At 46.1% G+C, this 22,095-nt stretch overlaps 1 protein-coding gene across 1 annotated transcript in view; it reads left to right on the top strand.

The window, feature by feature from the left end:
- Window positions 1-21,864, top strand: part of LOC115316026 (sodium channel modifier 1) — a 42,128-nt gene extending 20,264 nt beyond the window's left edge. The window contains exons 5-7 of the mRNA XM_029975362.4: window positions 3,179-3,302; window positions 10,466-10,763; window positions 20,138-21,864. Coding sequence (XP_029831222.2) covers window positions 3,179-3,302; window positions 10,466-10,763; window positions 20,138-20,234 — 519 coding nt within the window. The 3' untranslated portion in view covers window positions 20,235-21,864. The remainder of the gene's footprint in view (window positions 1-3,178; window positions 3,303-10,465; window positions 10,764-20,137) is intronic.
- Window positions 21,865-22,095: the final 231 nt, after the last annotated feature.

Here is a 22,095-nt window from a genome sequence, read left to right as displayed (position 1 = left end):
CGCGGAAACCTCGTCCCCCTGCGGGGGCGCCCCGTGGTATCGGAACGCGCGCGGCATGTGGCAAAATCGTGACGTTGTTGGTTTTGACATCAGCCGAGGAGAGAGAGCTGCCTCGTACCCGGGCAGCTCTCTCCCCTCGGTCCCACTTCCTTTCCCCGTCTTCCCCTCCCTCCCCACATTCCTCGGTCACCGCGGCAAAGGGAATCCTCCGGTGCGGGAAAAGAGGGGACAGAGAACCAAGGACGTCATGAGTGAGGTTATTTATGCTTGTTTCTATGATTTTAATACGCCTATTATTTAAAATGATGCGAATTTCGAGAAAAGAAAACATTCACTAACTTACTACCTTCAGTGTGCTCAGGTTCGGTGCAAATTAAGATAACAGTAAAAAGTTGTTGCAGGTCCCCTTTAAAAAGGAGCTCTCCTGTTTCGCTCGGAATGCTTGCATGCACAGGACAATGTTACACTACATAACCTTACTGTTACCAAGTGTGTAATCTACCATGCCTTACCATACCTGCTGACATAAATTTACTTAGTTCCAATCTCTTGTGTAATATTTGGTGGGAGTTCAAAGCTTCCCAACCAAATTCACATCATTGCAAAAGGTTTGATTCTCCAGCATAGGCATCTGACGACTTGTCGGACGTGGAATGAAATTTCCAGTAACCAGTCTCAAAGTTTAGAATCCCTTACCTGCCATAGTTTTCCTAATTGTGCATAGTTCATGGTAGGCTCATGTCATCTTACAGACCTGAAAAAAAAAATCAAATATTGATTCCCCAATTTAGTTCATAGCATGTTTCAGTGTTTGCCGCCTCATATCTCAATGGCATCGCAAGCGTTATTCTCACTGGCAACAGTTTTGCCGAGAATACAGTGATGTGATTGCTGTGCCAAACTCCGCCATTGGGCTAACCCTGCTACATCCTGCTACATTTCGCCAAAATATGGGTAATCTGCGCCAAGCCTGCGCCAAAGAACCAATTTTGGTCGCCTTTGAAAACGGAAACTAAACTGAGTACCGTAATTGAGCACACATGAGCTAGGTGGTGCAAGCAGCCGTCCGATACAAGGTACCCTGCATCAATCGTTCATCCGGTCTTGCATGGCTTTTCACTCCGTCTCTCCTCTCACGTCTAAAAAAAAAATAATTCAATGGTAGACGTGGGCGTGTGCGGACGCTCCGACGCTAGCATGCTGGGTATACCAGCCGTGCCGTCATGCTTTGAAACGAAACCATGTTTTTGTGGGGGGGGGGGGGGGGTTACTTTATGGGCTGAAGCACTCGCTCCTAAAAGCAACGACCGTGGCCAAACTATACTTGGTCTATGCCTGCCAGTCACCATAATCGCGCGACATCGGAAGTTGCCGTACCCACGTCACTGCAGTTATGGCACTTTCTAAACTAAAACGTAAGGACTGCCGCATCTTCATCAACAATCCTGTTCTTGTTTAATACGATACTACAAACATCCCTTTATCTCAAAGACTGCTGTGTCGAAGTATCGATTACCTAGGTTTCTCTCGGTGGGCTTTCTTTCGAGACATACTCCGGTATGTGAAAAATCGGCTGCGAAAGATGTTGGTGAAGAGAAATGAGCTGAAGCGAAGAAGGCAATGTCCACATGCTGAACCTGCACAGCGTGCTTATTTGTCTCGAGTTCAGTCGTTGCACAAAGCGCTCCAAGAACTTTTTGATCCTGGCTCGCGATGTCTTGCATCGATGCGCTCAGGTTCTTTTTCTTTCTGTGTTTAGCTTGCTCGTCGCCTGCAGTACTGGCAAGCACGTGCCGCTGGACTGTATTTTTTTTTTTTTGTCGTATGTTGGACAGCTACATTTTGTATATAAATTTTGGGAATAGACCAATCTCACTAAGCGCTCGGCGCATGCGTGACGCCGCCATAGCTTTTGTTCTCAGGAAGCAGACGGCCGTGTATGCGAGGGCTCGTTCCTTCTCGTGCTTTACACGCGCAGAGCTCCAGCGAGGTTGTCGCTCGTGCGAAAAGACTAAAGTTCCCTCGATGCATTGCGGCAGCGGTGGCGTAGTTAAACTGGCTGGTGAGATCGGTCTAGCGGAGTGGCATGGTTTCGATCGAACAGCCATCTCAGCCCGCGCAACAATTTCGCATTGCACGGCAGTAGTTACGTGTTTCAACAGTTGGAGACTGCTTCCATTTATTATATTACTAGTCAACCTAATGATGTGATATTTACTACTAAGCTGGTTATTTTCAAATAAATTTTAATATGTGCAGTTTGGTCCGATATATTTGTATCATTTAACTGAAGCATTGCAAATGTGTCATGTCATTGGCATTTCAGTTACATGTTGAAAGACTCCCAGGTTGTCTATCTTGACAATAATTAGTTGATTGTGGCGAGCAATGTGTCCTTCGTTTGTACACCACTTGAAATGAATATCTTTTTTTCTTCTAAGAATATCTGCTCCAAAAGCAACTTTCGCTGCTCCGAAACACTCTTTTAGCTGCTCCAAAAGCCAGTTTTGCTGCTCCAAAACTCTGTTTTGGCTGCTCCAGAAGGTGCTCCAAAACAGCTTTGGCCAATCACATCACTGAGAATAGCTAAAATAGCGATTCCATGACTCTAATTTATCAAAGAAAATCGTCTATCTACGTTTAATAAATGTAAATTGAAGAACATTTTATATTGCCAGAAGAAATGCTGACATGACTTGAAAACCGCCAAATATCCCGCCAACTGCAAAACAGAAATTTCTCCCCTGAGACAAATCAGAAAAAACACAAAATTTAGCGGCAAAACCGCTAAATTGGCAACACTGTCAGGGAGACTCTCTCCTTCTCTTTCTTAGATTGGCTACAAATGTTCTTACAGGCCATGTGGATTGGCTTTAGAGTGAGTTTGATAACGGAAAAAGCCAAAGTTGCAGTGACAACCTGTCACTGCGACTTTGGAGTTGTTCATCCCAAGGATCAAATTAGGGCGTCTATGGGGACCTTGTTGCTACTTTTTTCAGGGTCCAGTAACTTTGGATTAGACGTTGTGCACCTGGAAAATGACGTGCAAGGTTGCTCGTGTGCTCAATTCTAAAGTCCCGACCGGGTAACGGATTGTTTGTGTAGTTCATCTGCCTCATTGCTGTCACGACTGCGATGACCAGAGGGTCATTTTCAGAGCATGTTGTTCCCCTTCCAGGTGCTGGGATCTGCAGCTGCCAAGGGATCGAAGAGAGCGCCAAGGCTGAAGCTGATGAAGTCAGCACCTTACAACAGCTGCTGCAAGAAGAAAAGTGAAAGGGCGTCCTCCGGCGAGGGGACAGGTACTCTGCACAGTCCTAGTCTGAAGTATTATTTACACACAATTAACTACCTGAGCTTTCAAAGGGAATATGTAGTTGAACATTTCAAAAAGGTTTAAAGAATAAGAAGGAGTAATGGCTTGTTTTATACTCCGTTTTACCTTAAGATATAGATCAGAGGAGGTTATTATAACTGCAAGCTGTTTGCTCAAGGTTATGTCTCAGCTACACAAATTATTTCACAGCAGGAGCAACTGCCAAAGCTATGAGCCCAGGAGTCTTGCCTCTGCTGCAATACACCTCATACCATTTAGGTGGGCGTCCTGAAGCGACGCCTACGTGAATGAGTAAAAGCTTAGGTCCTTTACCTGAAGCGACGCCTACGAGATGGGGTAAAGCTTAGGTCCTTTACCTAAAGCTACCTGTAGTAAAATGTTTGATAGTTAAGGGGCTAACAGTAGATGATTATTCTATTAGAGATTCTCCTGCTAAAGCATGGGGCAAATGGGTGGCACAGTTACTATAGCTATCTTTGCAGAATCCATTTTTTTTTTAAATGACTGTGTTTTTTTAAGATGTGCTTGCAAAGCTCCCCCTGTAGTCGGTGACAGTTTAAGAGTTCAGGAGAAGCTTGTCCCACCCCCACTTTAGCAGAGCGAATGCCGGAGAGGAGGCAACCACCTCTCCAGCATTTTCTCTGCTAAAGTGGAAAGAGTTGGGAGGAGCTTTCCCTGAACTCATAACCTACCACCGACTATAGACGTTTGTCCATTTCGCTTGCGTGCTCATGGGTGTGCGAAGATGTTTACTTTAAAAGCCGGATGGCAGCAGAATCGTTGAGGAACAGCCCAGGGGCAGGTTGTTCCTTTTCGTGAAATATCACATTTAACACATAATTATTAACATATTGGCACAGTTGTGAGTCAATACCCCTCCCACATGGCATGTGAGCAAGGCCAAGTAAAGGATATTATACTTTAGGGTGCATTCAATGGTAAACATTTATCAATTGCTGGATGATTTGTCCTCACTGGTGGTGCTGCTGTTCTTGTTGTGATCGCTGCTGCGGTCCCAGAGCACGTCGTCGTCCCACGAAATCCCGCACTTTGGGAACGACCGCATCGCTACTGAACTAGTAAATCTGAAAAGCATCCAGATTTTAGCCTGCAGAAGCCTCTTTGTTTTCCCTGACATTTAAAGATCTTGTGCTGTTCGCTACCAGCTCCGACACATCAAGTTTGCGTCCAGTAGCACAGCTGTTGGTTTTTCGTGCATGGAGAACGACAGCCTTCTTAACACCTTAACCATTTAAGTGCCGGGTTTCTTTCGGCCCGGCGGTCTCCCCGTGCCGAATTTTTTTTTTCACTGCACAAACAAATTTATTTTGGCCGTGATAACAGGTTTACATGCTTCACTGTGTATGTTTATTTAAAGAATATGTTTCTTTTAATCTTTAATCTTTTAAACTCCGAAAGACGACGAGCCAAACTGTGAATAATGGGAGCGATGTCACCTGTAGTTCACTTGTAGCCAGTGTCGTCGAGTTTTTTTTTTCTTTTTAAGCCAGTGGCATTGAGTCGTCGTCACTTTCGTCACTCTCCAAAATACACTAGGTTTCACTGTCATCAGAATCTGAATTCATTAGAAGTTCCTGTACTTCAGCATCCGTCAAGGAGCGCCAAGTCAAAGCACGTGCGTTCACCATTGGAAAATAATGTTCACGCGGGAACGCATACGGAAGTCACCTTTACAAAATATCTCAACCTACCATCAAGAGGCGAAACCACCACTAAAAACATTGATTCAATTGGTTGTCCACAGATGGCGCTTCCTGTTCAGAAGAATATTGTCAGCCCAAGTTTAGCCAGGAGAGGCAGGGAGTAAATTGAAAACTCGAGACGAGTATACTCGGGTGCGGCAGGGAGTGTGCAGGGAAGCGCGCCTGAGTATACTCGGGTGCGGCACTCAAAGGGTTAAGTACCTTGGACGAGCTGAGCTCGTCGGGTACACTTTCTGGCTAAAAATGCCATGGACAAGCTCAGTTCGTCCTGTGGTTTTTTCGTTAGCCCTCAATTTCACAGACGAGCTAGGCTCGTCCGAGTAGTTTTGCGGCGCTGATCATAGATGCAGTGATGTGATTGCTGCGCCGATTGCGCCAAACTGCGCCAAGGGATAACCCTGCTACATCCTGCTACATTTCGCCAAAATATGGCTAATCTGCGCCAAGCCTGCACCAAAGGACCAATTTTGGTCGCCTTTGAAAACCGAAACTAAACTGAGAACTGTGATTGAGCATGCATTGGCTAGGTGTCACAAGACGCCGCCCGACACAAAGTACCCTGCATGAGTCGTCTATTCGGTCTTGCATTATTTTTCCCGCCGTCTCGCGTTTCGCGCTCTCGTCGTCTCGGGAATCTCGTCTCGCGTCTTTCTTTCTTTTTTCTTTTTTAATTTTTTTGGCGATAGACGCGGGCGTGTGTGGATGCTCCGACGTTAGTGGGCCGGGTGCCAACATGCCGTCATGCTGTGACACAAAAGCACGTTTTTGCGCGGCGAAAGTTACTTTCTGAGCTGAAGCGCTCGCGTGACCACACGTCCTTACGTCGCTGAAGATATGGCGCTTTCTAAACTGAAACGCATCGGCATTCCGGCTCTTGTTTAAATCATACGCTGCTATAAAAGTCCCTCTTTAACTCAATGACTGCTTGGCAAAGTTTTGATTACCTAAGTTTCTTTCGGTGGGCTTTCTTTCGAGAGGGACCCCGGTACGTGAAAAATCTGCCGCGAAAGAAAGTTGATGACGAGAAGTGAGCTAAAGCAAAGAAGGCAATGTCTGCATGCTGAACCCGCACAGCGCGCTTGTTTGTTTCGAGTTCAGTCGTTGCACAAAGCGCTCCAATAACTTTTTGACCCTGATTCGCAATGTCTTGCATCAATACGCTCAGGTTCTTTTTTTCTGTGTGTTTAGCCTGTACCTCGCCTGCCGGCGTGGCAAGCTTGCGCCGCTGGACTGTTTATTTTCGTATGCTGGACAGTTACATTTTGCATACTATTTTGGGAACCAGTTGGCGACGGAGCGGAGTGGCATGGTTTCGGTTTCGGTCGAACGGTCGTTGTCTCCGCTCGCGGGACGAAGCACGTGCAAATGCAAGCCTGCCGAAGTTGCCCTTACGTGCATGTGAACACTGCACGAGAGGCACCAGCCGGGACGCTTGCAATTCATTGTTTTACGTTTGCATACTTTTTATAAAAATCTGCCACCGCGGGAACCAGTGAAACAATAGCAAGTGTTTTTTTCGTTTTTTTTTTCGGAATTGCTTGGCAACGTTTACACTTTTGGAGCATAATGCTCCAAAAGTAACTTTTGCTGCTCCAAAACACTGTTTTGGCTGCTCCAAAAGCCACGTTTGCTGCTCCAAAACACTGTTTTGGCTGCTCCAAAAGGTGCTCCAAAATGGCTTAGGTCAATCACATCACTGTAGATGGCAGCACTCGTTTTAGTTGGCAAATATTTTTTTTTGCCTCCGCTGAATTTTGCGTAATAAACTTTTCAAATTTTATGTGTAATACTAGAAGAATAACAATTCAAAATAAAAAAAAAATATATTATTTCTAGGTTACTTTTGGAAAAAAAAAGTTTGGCACTTAAGGGGTTAAACAATAGCTGTAAACGATTGCCAAACACCTTAGGCATTTGGACCATTTATTTCAATACCAGTGATGTGATTGCTGTGCCAATTGCGCGAAACTGCACCAAGGTGCTAACCCTGCTACATCCTGCTACATTTTGCCAAAATATGGGTAATCTGCGCCAAGCCTGAGCCAAAAAAACAATTTCGGTCGCCTCTCAAAACTGAAACTTAACTGAGCAATGTAATTGAGCATGCATGCGTGTGTTATGTGGCGCAAGCGGCCGACCGACACAAAGTACCCTGCGTCAATTGTTCATCTGGTCCTGCATGTTTTCCCGCCATCTGGCGCTTCGCGCTCTCGTCGTCTCGTGAGTCTCGTCTCGCGTTTTTTTTTTTTTTTTTAAATATATTTTCAACGATAGACTTGGGTGTGTGCAGAGGCTTCGATGCTATAGCGTACCGGGTACCAGCCATGCCGTCGTGCTGTGAAATGAAACCGCGCTTTTGCACAGAGGGAGTCACTTTGTGAACTGAAGCACTTGCTCCTGGAAGCAACAGCCGTGGGAAAACTATGTTTGGTCCCTGCCTTCCAGTCACCGTGGTCGCGCGACGTCGGGTGTTGCCATCCCCACGTCGCTGCAGATATGGCGCTTTCTAAAATGAAAATGAGTACCACCGCATGTTCACGCATGTTCATCAACATTCCTGTTCTTGCTTAAGTCATACGTTACTAGAAAAATCCCTTTTCAACTGAAAGACTGCTGTGTCGAAGTATTGATTACCTAGGTTTCTCTCGTTGGGCTTACTTTCAAGAGGGACCCCGGTACGTGAAAAATCTGCCGCGATAAGAAAGCTGGTGAAGAGAACTGAGCTAAAGCAAAGAAAGCATTGTCTGCGCTGAACCCGCACAGCGCGCTTGTTTGTCTCGAGTTCAGTTGTTGCACAAAGTCCTCCAAGAACTTTTTGACCCTTGCTTGCGATGTCTTGCATCGATGCGCTCAGGTTCTTTTTTGCTTTTCTTTTATGTGTTTAGCTTGTACCTTGTTTGCCTGCCTGACAAGAACGCGCCGCTGGGCTGTTTTTCATCGTATGCTCGACAGTTATATTTTGCATTCGATTTTGGGAATTAGTTGGCGACGGAGCGGAGTGACATGGTTTCGGTTTCGATCGAACAGCCGTTGTCTCCGTTCGCGCGACGAAGCACGCGCAACTGCAAGCCTGCTGAAGTTGCCCTCACGTGTTTGCAAACTTGATTGCACGACAGAGGCACCAGTCGGAACACTTGCAATCCATTGTTTCACGTTTGCTTACCTTTGACGGAAATCTGGTACGTAGGGAACCAGTAAAACGGTGGCAAGCGGTTTTTCGGAATTGCTCGGCAACGCCTACGGCACTGTACACTTGTGAAATGTCTCAGCAGTAAAAACACAAGCAGCGAGTTACGTCACAACACGTCACATTTGAACAGTACACAAGTCACAACACAAAGTGCCCTTCATTTGTACAGCACTTAAAACAAATATTTTCATTTTTCTAAGAATATCTGCTCCAAAAGCCACTTTTGCTGCTCTGAAACACTGTCTTGGCTGCTCCAAAAGCCACTTTTACTGCTCCAAAACACTGTTTTCTCTGCTCCAAAGGCCACATTTGCTGCTCCGAAAACTGTTTTGGCTGCTCCGAGAGGTGCTCCAAAATGACTTGGGCCAATCACATCACTGCAATACAGAAAACATGGCTGGCAGTCGTGTAGCCAAGTATATTTTTTTTTCACTTGTCCAACAGACAAATTGTGGTGTCGGAGATGCCTTGGCTGTGAGAATTGGGTCACTTCCGCTGCACTGTGAATTATATCATAAGGTTCGTTGCATAAATTTGTTGCGTGCATTGACAGCATACCTCAGCAAACCTCACTCATGAGGGCCCTCACTCACCCTCACTCACCCTCATCCTCACAGGTGAGGTGAGGGTGAGTGAGTTTCTGAACCAGGAAAATTTATGAGTGTGAGGGTGAGTGAGGGCCGTGAGGGCCGTGAGGGCCGTGAGGGCCGTGAGGGCCGTGAGGGCAGTGAGGGGTATGAGGGCCATGAGTCCGTGAGGGGCATGAGGGCGGTGAGTGGCGTGAGGGCCATGAGCGCGTGAGTGGTGTGAGGGTGGTGAGTGCGTGAGGGGTGTGAGGGCCATGAGTGCGTGAGAGCAGTGAGTGGCACGAGAGGCGTGAGGGCTGTGAGGGCGGCGAGTGCTTGAGGTGGTGTGAGGGCCATGAGTGCGTGAGGGCGGTGAGTGCGTGAGGCCCCCTTCAGATCGAGCATCTTTCTCAGCAATTTTGGTGTTAATGACGGGTTGTTCTCTAGCTTTCCCTAGATCGACACAATTGCTGAGATCGGGTTTGGCTCGAAATAAGCAAGCAACTCGGAGCAATTCGAATACGTTTGAAGCGGCTGCATCCAATCAGGGACGCAAAATTTTCACGTGATACCTCGTGCCAGTGATGATGACACCGAAAGACTTGGTTCTGGTTTGAAATCGATCGGTTTTTGGAAATAAACTGTTTCAGAAAGGTGCATTAGTATTGTTAATGGGCGGTGAGTGGCGTGAGGTTGGTGACGCCGGTGAGGGCGGTGAGTGGCGTGAGGGCCGTGAGGGCCGTGAGGGCGGTGAGTGGCATGAGGGCCGTGAGGGCGGTGAGTGGCGTGAGGGCCGTGAGGGCCGTGAGTGGCGTGAGGGCTATGAGGGCGTGAGGGCCGTGAGGGCGGTGAGTGGCGTGAGGGCGGTGAGTTTCGTGAGGGCTATGGATGAGTGAGGGGCGTGAGGGCTGCGAGGGCCGTGAGAGCGGTGAGTGCGTGAGGGCCGCGAGGTTCAGTGAGGGTGAGTGAAGGGCTGATGGTGAGTGTGACTGTGAGGGTTAGTGAGGGGCTCAAGGTGAGTGTAGCTGTGAGGGTGAGGGTGAGTGAGGGGCTTAGGTGAGTGTGGCTGTGAAAGTGAGGGTGAGTGAGGGCGACCTAAAATGCCGACCTCTGATTGACAGCCACGGTTACCGGCGTCTGTGCCGCCACTGCCGCCAGACACCGCAAATATAAACTCATCTCTAGCTTATTCCACCACGTTTTTTTTCAGAAATATTTTAGAGTTCATTACTTGCAAGTATTCTGTTTATTATAATTATTTTTCGAAACAGAATCATACCTGTGAGACATTTACTTTGAATTCAAGCGATCTGAGGCTACTCTTCATTGCTGGGAACAGAGGTTGGCAAGCTGTGTCTAGCATAACTCATCCTTTAGTGGAAAGGACCTTTTTGTGTTATCCAAAAACAATCTCAATCTTTCGCTTCAGGGACCTGTGCTATGGGTATGTTAAGGCTGCCATGTGAGTCACTGGTGCTACATAGTATGGATAATCTTGTGGACTACTGAAATGGTGGCATCTGACGGCCTGGGATATTTTCGATGGCGTCGTCACATCGGCACAGAAAGCTGCTGAATCCTGTCCACTTTTTCGGCATGCATGATTGAACTATTGTCATCTGTTTCTTTTTGGAACACAACCATCCAGGAACTGCAGCTGCTGTACCAAGCAAGGTGGAGAATCCTTTGATCAAGGCCTACCTCAAGGACAGCCGGCGTAAGAGGGACTTCCTTGGTGTGGTGGAAAGGACAAAGCGCAACCCGGGACAGCGTGCCAATAAGTCAAGCTCTTTGCACGACACATGCGACGCCGCCAAAGACTTCGTTGACACCACAAAGCATGCTGCGTCACGGGCAAAGCCCACGCCCAAACCGGAAAGTACGGCGCCGAGCGAAGAGGAGACGAAGCAACGAGAAAAGGCCAACTATTTTCTCAACCTGAGAATGTGAGTGAATGTGGCACGTTGGTCGCTCTTCCGCTCGTCTGCAGTGCGCACGAAAGTAGCAAGCAGACAAGTGGGGCTGCTCATGCGGCTCGTGTGGCATGCAATGGGGACCGTGCTGCAAGGATGCTTTAAAAGTTGCGTCGCTTTGTCAGAACATTTTTTTGCAACTTATAGTCTTTTAGTGTGACACAGTCCGAGCAATAAATAATCACTGACGAAATGAAAACAGCAGGGAGGAACTCCAGCTGTCCCTCCCCCAGCACAAGTTTCTTACCTTCTATGATGCTTCGGCGTCCAGCACACTTTCGAGTGATCGCGCTCAGCCAAAGCATGGTGGAAGGCAAAGAGCAGGTGCTGGAGTCCGGGTGTTCGAGAAACACACCCTGTCGTCCTCGTTCTGTCAGTGACAATGAGTTCGTCTGCTTGCGCAGGGATTGCAGTGACGTCAGCGAGGTGCCCGCAATATGACGGAGGCTTATTGCGGAAAAGGCGCCGTGTAACCGAGCTTTCGGTTGCACGTCAAAAGATCCTCAGGTGGTCCAAATTAATCCTCAGTCCTCCGCTGGGGCGTGCCAGATGCCTGTCGTAGGTTTGGCACGTAAAACCCCCAAATTTGACTTTTTTGCAGTGACGTCAGAAGGCCGAGCTCTGATTGGCTCCGATTGTAAGGGTAGTGGGTAGATCTCAATGCTAGATGCCTTTAAGTCTACCCACTATTCTTGCGATCAGAGTCAATTGGAGCTCGGCGTTCTGCCGTGACCGCAACCCCTGCGCAAGAAGCGGACAAACTTGCGCTTCGCATAGGTGTCCGCTAATTTTGGACGTTCTGGGCCGCTTTTTCTTTTTTTTTTTAGACATTTTGGTAAATCACATGCCACAAAAATGCATTTTTACCGAAAAGCTTATTTATTTGCAATATTTTTTTCGTCATGAGGCTGTTTTTACAAAGTTGTGGTTCAGCACGCATGGAGAAGAGGTACGTTGTAGGTGTGCCTCTGGTCCGTGCACCGTCTAGCTGATGCGAGGCAGACAAAATCATTCTTATTTGACATCTCTGTGACCGTAACCTAGATGTTTGAGTGCATTTACAAGATTGTCCACGCTCTGGCTGTAGAGTTTCTTTTGATCGAAATCTTTCAAACCCTAGTTTGCCATAGATTATTGCATGGGCAAAGCCTTGGCTGATTTGTGAGGGATTATTACATCGTCCACTGTCAATCATTTATCCGACCAGTGGCGTACCAACCTGTTTTTGAGTGGGGGGGCAAACCCGACCCTCTTCCCCCCCCCCCCCCCCCCCCCCCCCTTAATCGAAAATTCGGCGCAACTTTTGTCGAAGTTTTCTAAAGATGTGGCAATGATTCGGCAAAATTACAACGTTACCAGACTTAACATTGATATTTTGTTTTTTTCTCACGAAAAAAAATTTTGCTTCTTCTTCTTAAAATAAATACAACTTGTAGTGCCTATTGAAACAGTTAGGATTAAATAAGGTGATATTCTACAAGATAATTGTATCGATGTCGCTTTTGTGTGTTTACTGGCAATTTTAGTGTTTGCTTGCAGAAAGTGGCGTGACAGCGAGGTTGGGTAGTAGCTGGAGCAGTCACGAATCACACTATGAGAGTTTTGATTTTGAGGCTTCATCAGCGCACGCCTGCAAGTGTGTTTACATTGTTAAAATAAAGACAATCACTGCGTTCTTACTTTCTCTGGGAGTCACCGTTTCGTGCGCGAAAACGGATGCAACGGTTGTTTAGCCTTCACCAGAAGAGATAACAATACTGTAAATATGCATGTTTTTCGATTTGAGTCACTTGACGTCAGCTTTGCATGAAAGTGCGCGTTCTATATTCGCAACGTGCCGTTTTTAACCTTTAAAATTCCGGTTTCTGGTGTTAGGACACACACGGACGTTTAGGAAGATGGGGAGAGTTAGGAATGTCGGATGTGCAACGTCGAGCATGATAGTTCTGTGTTTAACGAATACTTTTCATCAGTGTTTACTAACGAGTGCTTGGACTTCGTCCCCACTCTCCCTGAAGAGCTTTACGAGCGCATGCATCCTATTAACGTTAACTCCGCTGGTATTAAAACATTGATTGATAAACTAAAACATACTTCGTCCGCTGGAACCGATAACATCAACCCTAAAATTTAAAAGAAACACCCGTGTTATTTCTAGTGAGTATTTGAAACTCATCTTCATTCAGTCCTCACCTCAAAGCTGCCTTCCATCTGACCAAAAGGTGGGAAGGGTAATTCCCAGTCTTTAAACAGGGCAGCCGCTCTTCCGCATCTAATTATCGCCCTAATTCATTGACTTCAATTTCTTGCAAACTACTTGAGCATATCCTCTACTCCAATATCTTGAGGCACCTATCATCCCACTTCTTTTCTTTAAACAGCAGCACGGTTTTCAAAAGGTACTTTCCTGCGAAACGCAACTCTGCGACTTCATCCATGACTTGCACACTAACCTTGAATGTCACGTCCAAACTGACGCAGTTTTTTTTTTTTTTTTTCCAAAGCGTTCGGCTGTGTCCTTCATCAACGCCTTCTTTCTAAGCTATCAACTTTTTGCCTCGACCAAATAACCGTTTGCATAGATTCGTGACTTTCTTTTTTCCCGTGTACAGGTCACGTCCATGATGATCATGAATCTTCCTTAATAAATGTATCTCCTGGTGTTCCCCTGGGGTTCGTACTTGGGCCCTTACTCTTTTTAATATTTATTAATGACATTCCCATTGGGATTTCTTAAAAAAAACGCTTTTTCGCCGACGACTGCGTCATCCATAACAAAGTAACTTGTGTGCAAAATAATAACCAGCTTCAGGAAGATCTAGATAAAATTAACAATTGGTGCAAAGAGTGGATTATGTCACCAAACAAGTATAAACGCAAACTAATCCACTTCACCAAGAAAAAAACCACTCTGTCATTTAATTACTTCTTGGACTCCGATCTGATTGAGACCGCTACTGTGTATAAATACCTTGGTGTAAGACTAACATCTGACCTTCCCTGGAATAACCACATTGAAGTCATTACCGCCGATTCATCTGGAACTCTTGGACTAAGCAGACGTAACTTAAAAAATCGCTCCACCCTTTGTCCCTAAGCTAACCTTTAACACGTACGTCAGACCAAAAATAGAATATGCTTCAACCATCTGGAATACCCATCGACTGTACCTCATCAATACGCTGTAGAGGCAGTTCAGAACAGAGCTGCTCGCTTCATTTCATCCACTTATGACTTTTCTTTCAGTGTCTCGGCGCTAAAAACTGAACTAACCATGTCCTCTATGCAGCTTCGCAGGAAAGTCTCTCAGCTGTGCCTTATTCACAAAATCTACTACCACATTCCCGACCTCAAAACCACTTTGTTATTACCCCTCGACCGAACATCTTCTCGCCTCAACAACGTCTGCACCATCAAACACACTTCTGGCTCTACGAACGCTTTCAATTGGTCATTCCTTTCTCAAGCCATCAGCCACTGGAACAGTCCCCCATCCTCCATTGTCACCATCTTGGACCCTGCTGATTTCTCCTCTGCAGAAGAACTACAGCTTTCTTGGCCCATGTGATGGTGTGCGGGGCTAGGCAGATCAGTGAAAACACTTACGTAGAGTGCTTGCCAGGCCAGACTTGTACGTAGTTCAACTACTTTACTCAAGTTACTGTAGTTTAACTACTTTTCTGGGTAGTTTAGTACCTTTTAATTACATTTCTATTCTAGTAATCAGTAGTTTACTTTAACTACTTTTCCGAGTGACTTCCACTCAAATTACAAATTACTTTCTAATTTTAGTGGTTGCTTTGCCTATCAACAGAGAACAGAGGTCGGAAGGTCAGCTGACATTTGCAGAGGGGGAAGCATGCGGAGTAGAAAAGGGGGGGATGGGAAGGAAGAAAGTGATTTAGATAGCCCAAAAACCCCAAAATTTTAACGAGCCCCCCCACTGCAACAACACTGCTACGAGGCGCGGGGAGCGAACAGACACGACGCAAGAGAGGCCGAGTAACTGTGGGATTAGCTCCGAATAGTGGCGTTTCTTTGTATTCCGAAGCTCAAGGAGACTTGACGCATTTGAAGAAAGGGCTTGTCCCCGCTTCTCTCCAATGTAGGAATTCTTGCCCACTACAGGAGGTGCGCACACTGCTCCTTTTACGGTGCAGGCGATAGAACCCCTAACAACGACGCTCACGCCGGATGGGCTGCTCGTGTATCACTCGAAGCGCGTTAACCCACCCCCGCGCCTGCGTTCACGCCGCTTCGCGGTGACGGTGTGCGGCTGCTAATTACAAATCTATTAACCCACCTAGCCCCCCCACCCCCCGTACACGCCGCTTTGCGGCGTCCGGTCGGCAACCCAAGCCCCGCTGCCCCCCATGCACTTCCGTAAATAGAGTCGATACGATTTAGTTTAGCGATGTTTCGTCAACAACATTCGTTTTTTTAGTGTTAATGGTAAAAAAGAAATGTAAATATCGCCAAATGCCTCGACAAAACAAAATGTTCGAGAAAAAAAATAAAAAGAAGTAAGCCGGCCCACACCATAAATAGAACCCGGGTCTGACACGTATGAGGCAGACATCTCACCACTAAGTTACGCTACCCCTTCGGAAACTCGCATTGCATCCGCTGCCTATGTTGACGGCGGCAGCGCCTATCTCCAAGCAAGCAAGCAAAACTTTATTTTGTGTAAGGGCCTACGTCCTGGTCTGGACGGCCCGTCCGGCCCATGTCTCGCGGATGGATTCCGTAAGGTTACCGTGTAGCCTTGTTCGTGGAGCAAGGCTTTACGAACCAGCCAATCCGGCAGCGTGAGCACCGTTGCTAGGGTTTGTATCGCCTGCGCGTTAAAAATATGCCCGCGCGGGTCGGGGGGCAGTGCCCTTGGTATTCCTTGGGCGCCGCCGGCCTGTGTCTGCTCTGTCCAGTGGCGGCCGTTTCAGGGGGGGCAAAACGCATGCCTTGCCCCCCCACTCTGAGAACTGGGGGGGGCAAGTGCCCCCCTTGCCCCCCCGGTTGGTACGCCCATGCTTTTCAAACCCTAGTTTGCCATAGATTATTGCATGGGCAAAGCCTTGGCTGATTTGTGAGGGATTATTACATCGTCCACTGTCAATCATTTATCCGACAGAATCAGTTCATGTGCACTATCCATATCGTAATCAATCATGGTTGCAGATAACCATCCGGCACCTTTTTTAGGGTTGACACTCATGCGTCCTTCCTTGAACTTCTTAATATATTCAGACGCACTTCTTTGCGAGAAAATCCGTCCTTCATTCTGTGCACAAAGGCTTGGGTAAATACCGAAACTAGACACTTTGTCGAACCCCAAAAACTATAGGCTACCGCTCATGTGCAAATCACATCTGGGGTAGCCTTTGTTGATTGCACCTCATTCACAACTACGCTGACTGTACACATTCAAACCTGTACAGCAATGGCTGGAGAGGCAGCAACCACATACGATAAGCGCCGATATGACAGTGCGGCCAGCAGAAGTTTGAGATAACCGGTATGCGGATAATGTTTTAGTCACCCTCGTAAAAGCGTTTTTAGGCCAACACGCTGAGTAGACAAAGTTCCTCCTAATAAACGCCAACGGACACCGGATAAGATGATCCTTCTAGCTCTGATATTTTGATCACTCAAAGAATAACGGCACAGATACTTTATTTGGAAAATCTGCGCTACTGTAAACGAAACAAGAAAAAAAAACAAAAACAGAAGTACAAACAAGTCAGATACGAAGCCTATGCCGAAAAAAACATGGAACTTCACCTTCTGTACATCAGGATTACGTGATCTTATTATAGTACACACACATGTACCTTTCCAGGTTCTCCTCGTTGATCTCCACTCTTTCTTTTTTGTTAATATGACCCTGAGCTTCGAGAATGCTCTCTCAACGCTAACACTGGACACTGGCAGGCTGAGGAGATGAAGCGCTGCCCGAGCCAAAATCGGCCAATCAACCAATTGTGACCGCCAAGAGGGACACGGTGCAATGTTTTGAAGCACAACAGAACACACAGAACTTGCATCAAATCAGTCTTCCTTACAACAAGTTTGAAAACACGCTCGTACGTGGGAAAGTCATGGGGTATTTCGGACTTCACATTCCAATCAATAATGCATGCATTAGAAAAAAACAAAGCAACGATGGCATCCGTGTATTCCATACATTTGGACACGTTTCGATAGACACTGTCGTTTCACCTTTTCGCCACGGCTCTGCGGTACGACTTGAAGGTTAAAGTTACCTTTTCTGGTTAAAACTGAATTTCAGAAAATGGATTCGACATACTTTTATCGGTTTTATCGGTTTAAACCGAAAACACCAAACTCTAGTTATGCCCGACTATTTGAGCTCGCTACCCGAGCATGAATGGCAGCGGTATCGAGACAAACTGTGCGTGGATGGCGCTGCCTTCGACAATCCGTACGCTGTAAACAAGGCCTGCTGGAGTCCCAACATGAAGTTTCTGCCACCGACGTCGATGGCTCACATCGTCGTCTATTTAGTTTTTTCGCCAAGCCAGCTTATGGCCAGCACGGTGCGGGCGTACAAGTCTCTTGAGGCCTACGATCATTTCGAGCTGGCTTCCGCACTGCTGGCGGGATCAGCGTCTGCGAAAGTGTAATAATGTGAAAGCATTAACTGTCTCATGGGAGCGAGCCGAAGTCATCAGCTTTGAAACCATGCAAAACGGCACCTTAATGAAACCACACGCAAAGCTAGGCAATGGCACCTTTTATATTTCGGTCCGATTGCTGGCGCTGTTGGGTTATCACTGATCACCGCGTTCGCTCATCTCTTATCGGTTGTTTGGCACGTGGCAATATATACGGCGCATGGTATAAACCAGGGGGTTCGTTCTGCTGGGAACTAGGGTGCTGTCTGTTCACCCCTCGTGCTGCAAGGCACACGACAGTTTGAACGATCGATCACCCGATGGCACTGCGTGTCTGCCAGGCAGCGGCTCCACCGTTCCACGCCCAAGGTCGGCGCGTTGTACGCCGCAGATTAAAGAAGGGAACGAAGAGTGGCATGCGTGCTTTCGCATTAACAACTCGTAAGAAGTGCTTCGATATATCTCAAGCCTTTTTATTAATTGACTAAATACACACAGCATCCTTCAACTCAAGGTATGACATTTTTCTTACCCTCATGACCACAAGGCACGACAAGCAATAATGCTTCCTCCATTTTGCCGCCGATATATTTCCGTTTGGTAGCACTGGCGTAGCGATTTCCATGCGCATAAGTAAGGCGCGGCACGGAGATTGAAATGGAAGCCACACTTGCCTTCAAGAAAGTGCATGCTGCACAAACGGCCGGCCTCGCGAGGTGACCATTCTTTTCGATCCACGGATATTATCTAAGTTCTGCGCCTAGTCCGAGAACTTGTGGAACCTCACTCCGCTACTTTTTCTGTACCTTTTGGTGCAATTAACGGCTACACAGCTTTGCGGCATGCTGAAGTGCTATGAGGCCCATGCAAAATGTGCGCCCTTCTCCCCATACCACTCGGCTCCGGCGCGATCGCAGCGTCACCGCAGCTCCTTGACGTCAAGCCCGCGTGTCGGTCTATATCTTGTGAGGATTATCCATGCGGTTTAGCAAAATGACCTTTTCAGCATGCAGTATCTCTTTAAAGCTTCCTTTCACCAGAGCTGCCTCCTATTGAATACTGATCCAGTGCCCACCCATACCTTCGAGATATTCGGGAAAAAAAAAAAAAAAGGGCATGGGTACTTGTTAGGTTTGAGAGCAGAGAAGCAGAACGGGTATGTGGAAGAGTGATCCTTTGTTTGGTTCGATGGAACAGAAGGGGAGCATCGTGGGAGCCTGGCAAACCCTGATTTTTAAAGCAGTCTCATCCCTCTCGTCAAGCCTCCATTGCTCGGCGCTTCTGCATTATACTTTACCGCTTCACACCGGTGCACATGTGTAAAGCTTCACTGCCTTGAACTGGCCTCTTGAGACTTGGCCGATGCAGAAGAGCGCCTCAGTTAGCTCGGCGGACTCGGGCATCGGTTTGGACGGTTGCTTGATAGGTCTGTTGTTTCTATTTGGGCCGTAGGTTTCTCCGGTCTTGATTGATAAGGAAAATCGGCGGGCGTTTCCCAGCATTTATTCGGATTTCAAATATCGGTGCACTTCGTTGATTTTTTTTGGAAGGACGCCGGAAAAGGTGATTACCAGTAGAAAATTTTAATGAAAAACCAAGAGTTCAATTCTAAGGGCGGAGGGTTTCGAGAAAAACACCCCTAGCTGGAACGAAAATTTCCAGAGATTTGAGCTTTTCTCTTTTAACTGATTTTGTACTTTTCACACCAACGGTTGTTTGCCGGGGTATTTCGCTTTTAACCGATTTTGTGTTTTTGACACCAACAAATGTTTATCCGTGGTTTTTTGGTTTGAAACTGGAAAATCTGCAGCCTACTTATATTTAAAACGTTTCAAAAGTGGGTGGGTGCTTATAGCAACATGTGCACACACTCAGTATTTTACGGTTGTTTGTTCACTAAAGCGCGAAACACATGTATGACGAAGCAGTCCGGTCCGACGTCCGATCAGGCAATACAACGGTTGGAGGCGAGGGTTTTGAACGCTCTCCGGTGCTACGAAAACCCTCGCCCCTCAAGGTCATTCCGGCAGTCCGCACGTCGGATCGGACGGTTTCCTTGTACATGTGTTTCTTGCTTAACACCTTTCCTGTTCAGGGCTTAGGATGGCAAACTAAAGAAGTGCTGTTCATGTTGGAGGCCTGGGGACAGTTTTCCAGAAATACACTGTGTTTAGGTTGACAAGTATGGCTGGTGTAAAGCTATATTTGATATCTTCGACAGCTGAATGCCTTGTAAACAGTGGAATCTGTCAGCTTGCATGTTCTGTTTCCAAGATGTGCAGGTTTTACAACATTGTGCAGCTTGACAATGCTTGCTTACCATAAATTTCACCACAATAGAATGTCTTCTGAAGCAGAATTCCAAGAGATCAGATAACACTGTTCTACGTAGCAGATATTCCTCTTGTCAGAAGGTAAAAAGACCGTTTTGAAGTCTTTGAGGATCATAAAGTTATTTTTCAAGGTTCTGCTGATCTAGGGGGGTTCATTTATTAGAGTTTTTATAAAGGACCTCTGCTACATTTGTCAGCAATCAAGTTTCAGGAGCAATGTGTGACCACATAGCACATCTGACCAGTGTCAGGTACCGCAGTTCTGATTGTTTTTCATCTTTCAGTTATTAGTGTTTGTTAAATAAGTTTTTAAGGAAGGGTTCTAAACAGCATGATTTCACATTTTTATTTGGTTAGCAAAACATTTGTTTTCTCCTCTCAGGTCAGGCTGGAAGCTGAATCCCGACGGCAAGTGGGTCAAGGATGAGAATGTCGAGTTCGACAGCGATGAAGATGAACCTCCAGAGTTTAAAGGGTGACATACAGAACTAGGTTTGTATCTTTAAATGCCCATTGAATGTTGTAACAGATGTTCTGCTGGAACTAAGGTGAATATGCGTGGCTGACAACATTGATAATGGGTCTCCTTTCCACGACTTTGGCCTTATAAAAAAATCTTAAAGAAAGCTGCACCCGCTTGTTTTTGTATTGATGTCTAGTATGTGGAGGTACTACCATTATATGCTCGACTCTAGTCTAAGGTCGTTCATCAACAGTGTAATATGTTCAGATTTAGTGGAGTTGTTTTGGAAGTTTTGCCTTTATCATAAGCAGGACGCCGGTAACAAACTTGGCGGGCAGAAAACAAAATATTGGTCCTGTTCCATCAACAACCACAGAGATGAAGCATAATGCAAGGTGCAAAAAACAACACACACAAGGAAGAAGACACACACATAGGTGCCTGTGTGTGCCTTCTTCCTTGTGTCCATTGCGTTTTGCATCTTGCACCATGCTTATTTGTTCACCAACTAGACCAATTACAAGTTCTACAACCACAGAGATAAATACTTCACAATTTCTCTTGGTATATAAAGTTGCGATCATGCTGTAATTGTTCTTGCTCCCCTCTATGTATACGATGAGACAGCCTATCTGAAAATAATGGTGTCTGACTTGGAATGCTAACATTATTATACCACTACACACACACACATAATCTCTCGCTTGCGACATTTCTGTGCGGGGGTGCAAGCGTCGTCGTTAGGGTATACAGTGTTTGTAAATGACTACTGCAGGGCAAGCAAAAGGTACGGACATATTTTAGCAGCTTGTTTACCTGGTGTCTTGTTAGAGAATGTTCCATTCCTCTATTCCACTCCGAGTTAAAATAAAATCCCATGTTTTTGTTGGTCGCAGGCAGGGATAGGCAGTACAGTTGAACCTCGATTTAGCGAAGTCACCAGGACCCCCTAATTATTTCGTTAAATCGGGAACTTCGTAAAGTCGAGAAAGACATTCTTCGGGATAGGCTGCGCGGGGAATCCGAATTTGTTCGTTAAATCGGGAAACTCGTAAAATCGGGTTTCGTTAAATTGAGGTTCAACTGTATTTCAAATACCAGTATTTGAAATATGTATTTCAAATACTTTGTGTATTTTGCATTTGTATTTAATTACAAATTGGGTAATGTATTTGACGTGTGTATTTAAATACTAAAACGTGGGTATTTAAAATAGAATTGTAATTAAATACACTTTTGTGAGCGAAAATACATCCCTCAAATTTATTGTCGCTGTCCAGAGCAGGAAGAAAACTACGTTCTGCACCGAATGCAGTGTCTCTCAATCAAGCACAAGCGTTTAGTGACTTTGTGATTACGGTGCTCAGGGCAAGAATAGTGACGAAATCGACGTTCACAGGCAGACTGGCTAAATAAGTGCCTGTGACAACTTGTGATGCTTTCCAGCCTGATTTCCATCCATATTTTTGCCTGGAACATTCTAAATGCGCGGGTCGTCCAGATTTTCGTAACTGGTGCGAGTTGCAACAATAAAAAATTCTCTAGCTAGTGCTGCGCGTCTTGGTTTTCTCGGTTCTTTGTGGGTATATACCAAAATGTAATCAACAAAAAAGCTGCTTTAAGCTCTACTTTTTTCACCTATTACGTCCAAGCTGATTACATTTTTTTTGTGATTATATTTCTATCACGTTACTAGAGCCTCGCTCACTAACTCCCGAGTGTGCGATGCAAAATTAAAATGAGTTACCCAGAAACCCATTGCAGGTGCCCTGAAGTTGCTGACGCAAACTTTGAGGAATGTATTTGGACAAGTATTTGGAGGAGACCAAATACATTTGGTTGTATTTGTATCTTGTACTTAAATGCTTTTTGGGAAA

This window comes from Ixodes scapularis, unplaced genomic scaffold, assembly GCF_016920785.2.
Source record: "Ixodes scapularis isolate PalLabHiFi unplaced genomic scaffold, ASM1692078v2 PGA_scaffold12__126_contigs__length_90152505, whole genome shotgun sequence".
NCBI classification, from domain to species: Eukaryota; Metazoa; Arthropoda; class Arachnida; order Ixodida; family Ixodidae; genus Ixodes; species Ixodes scapularis.
Note: the sequence above shows the minus strand (reverse complement) of the source record. Positions and strands in the feature narration are given on the sequence as shown.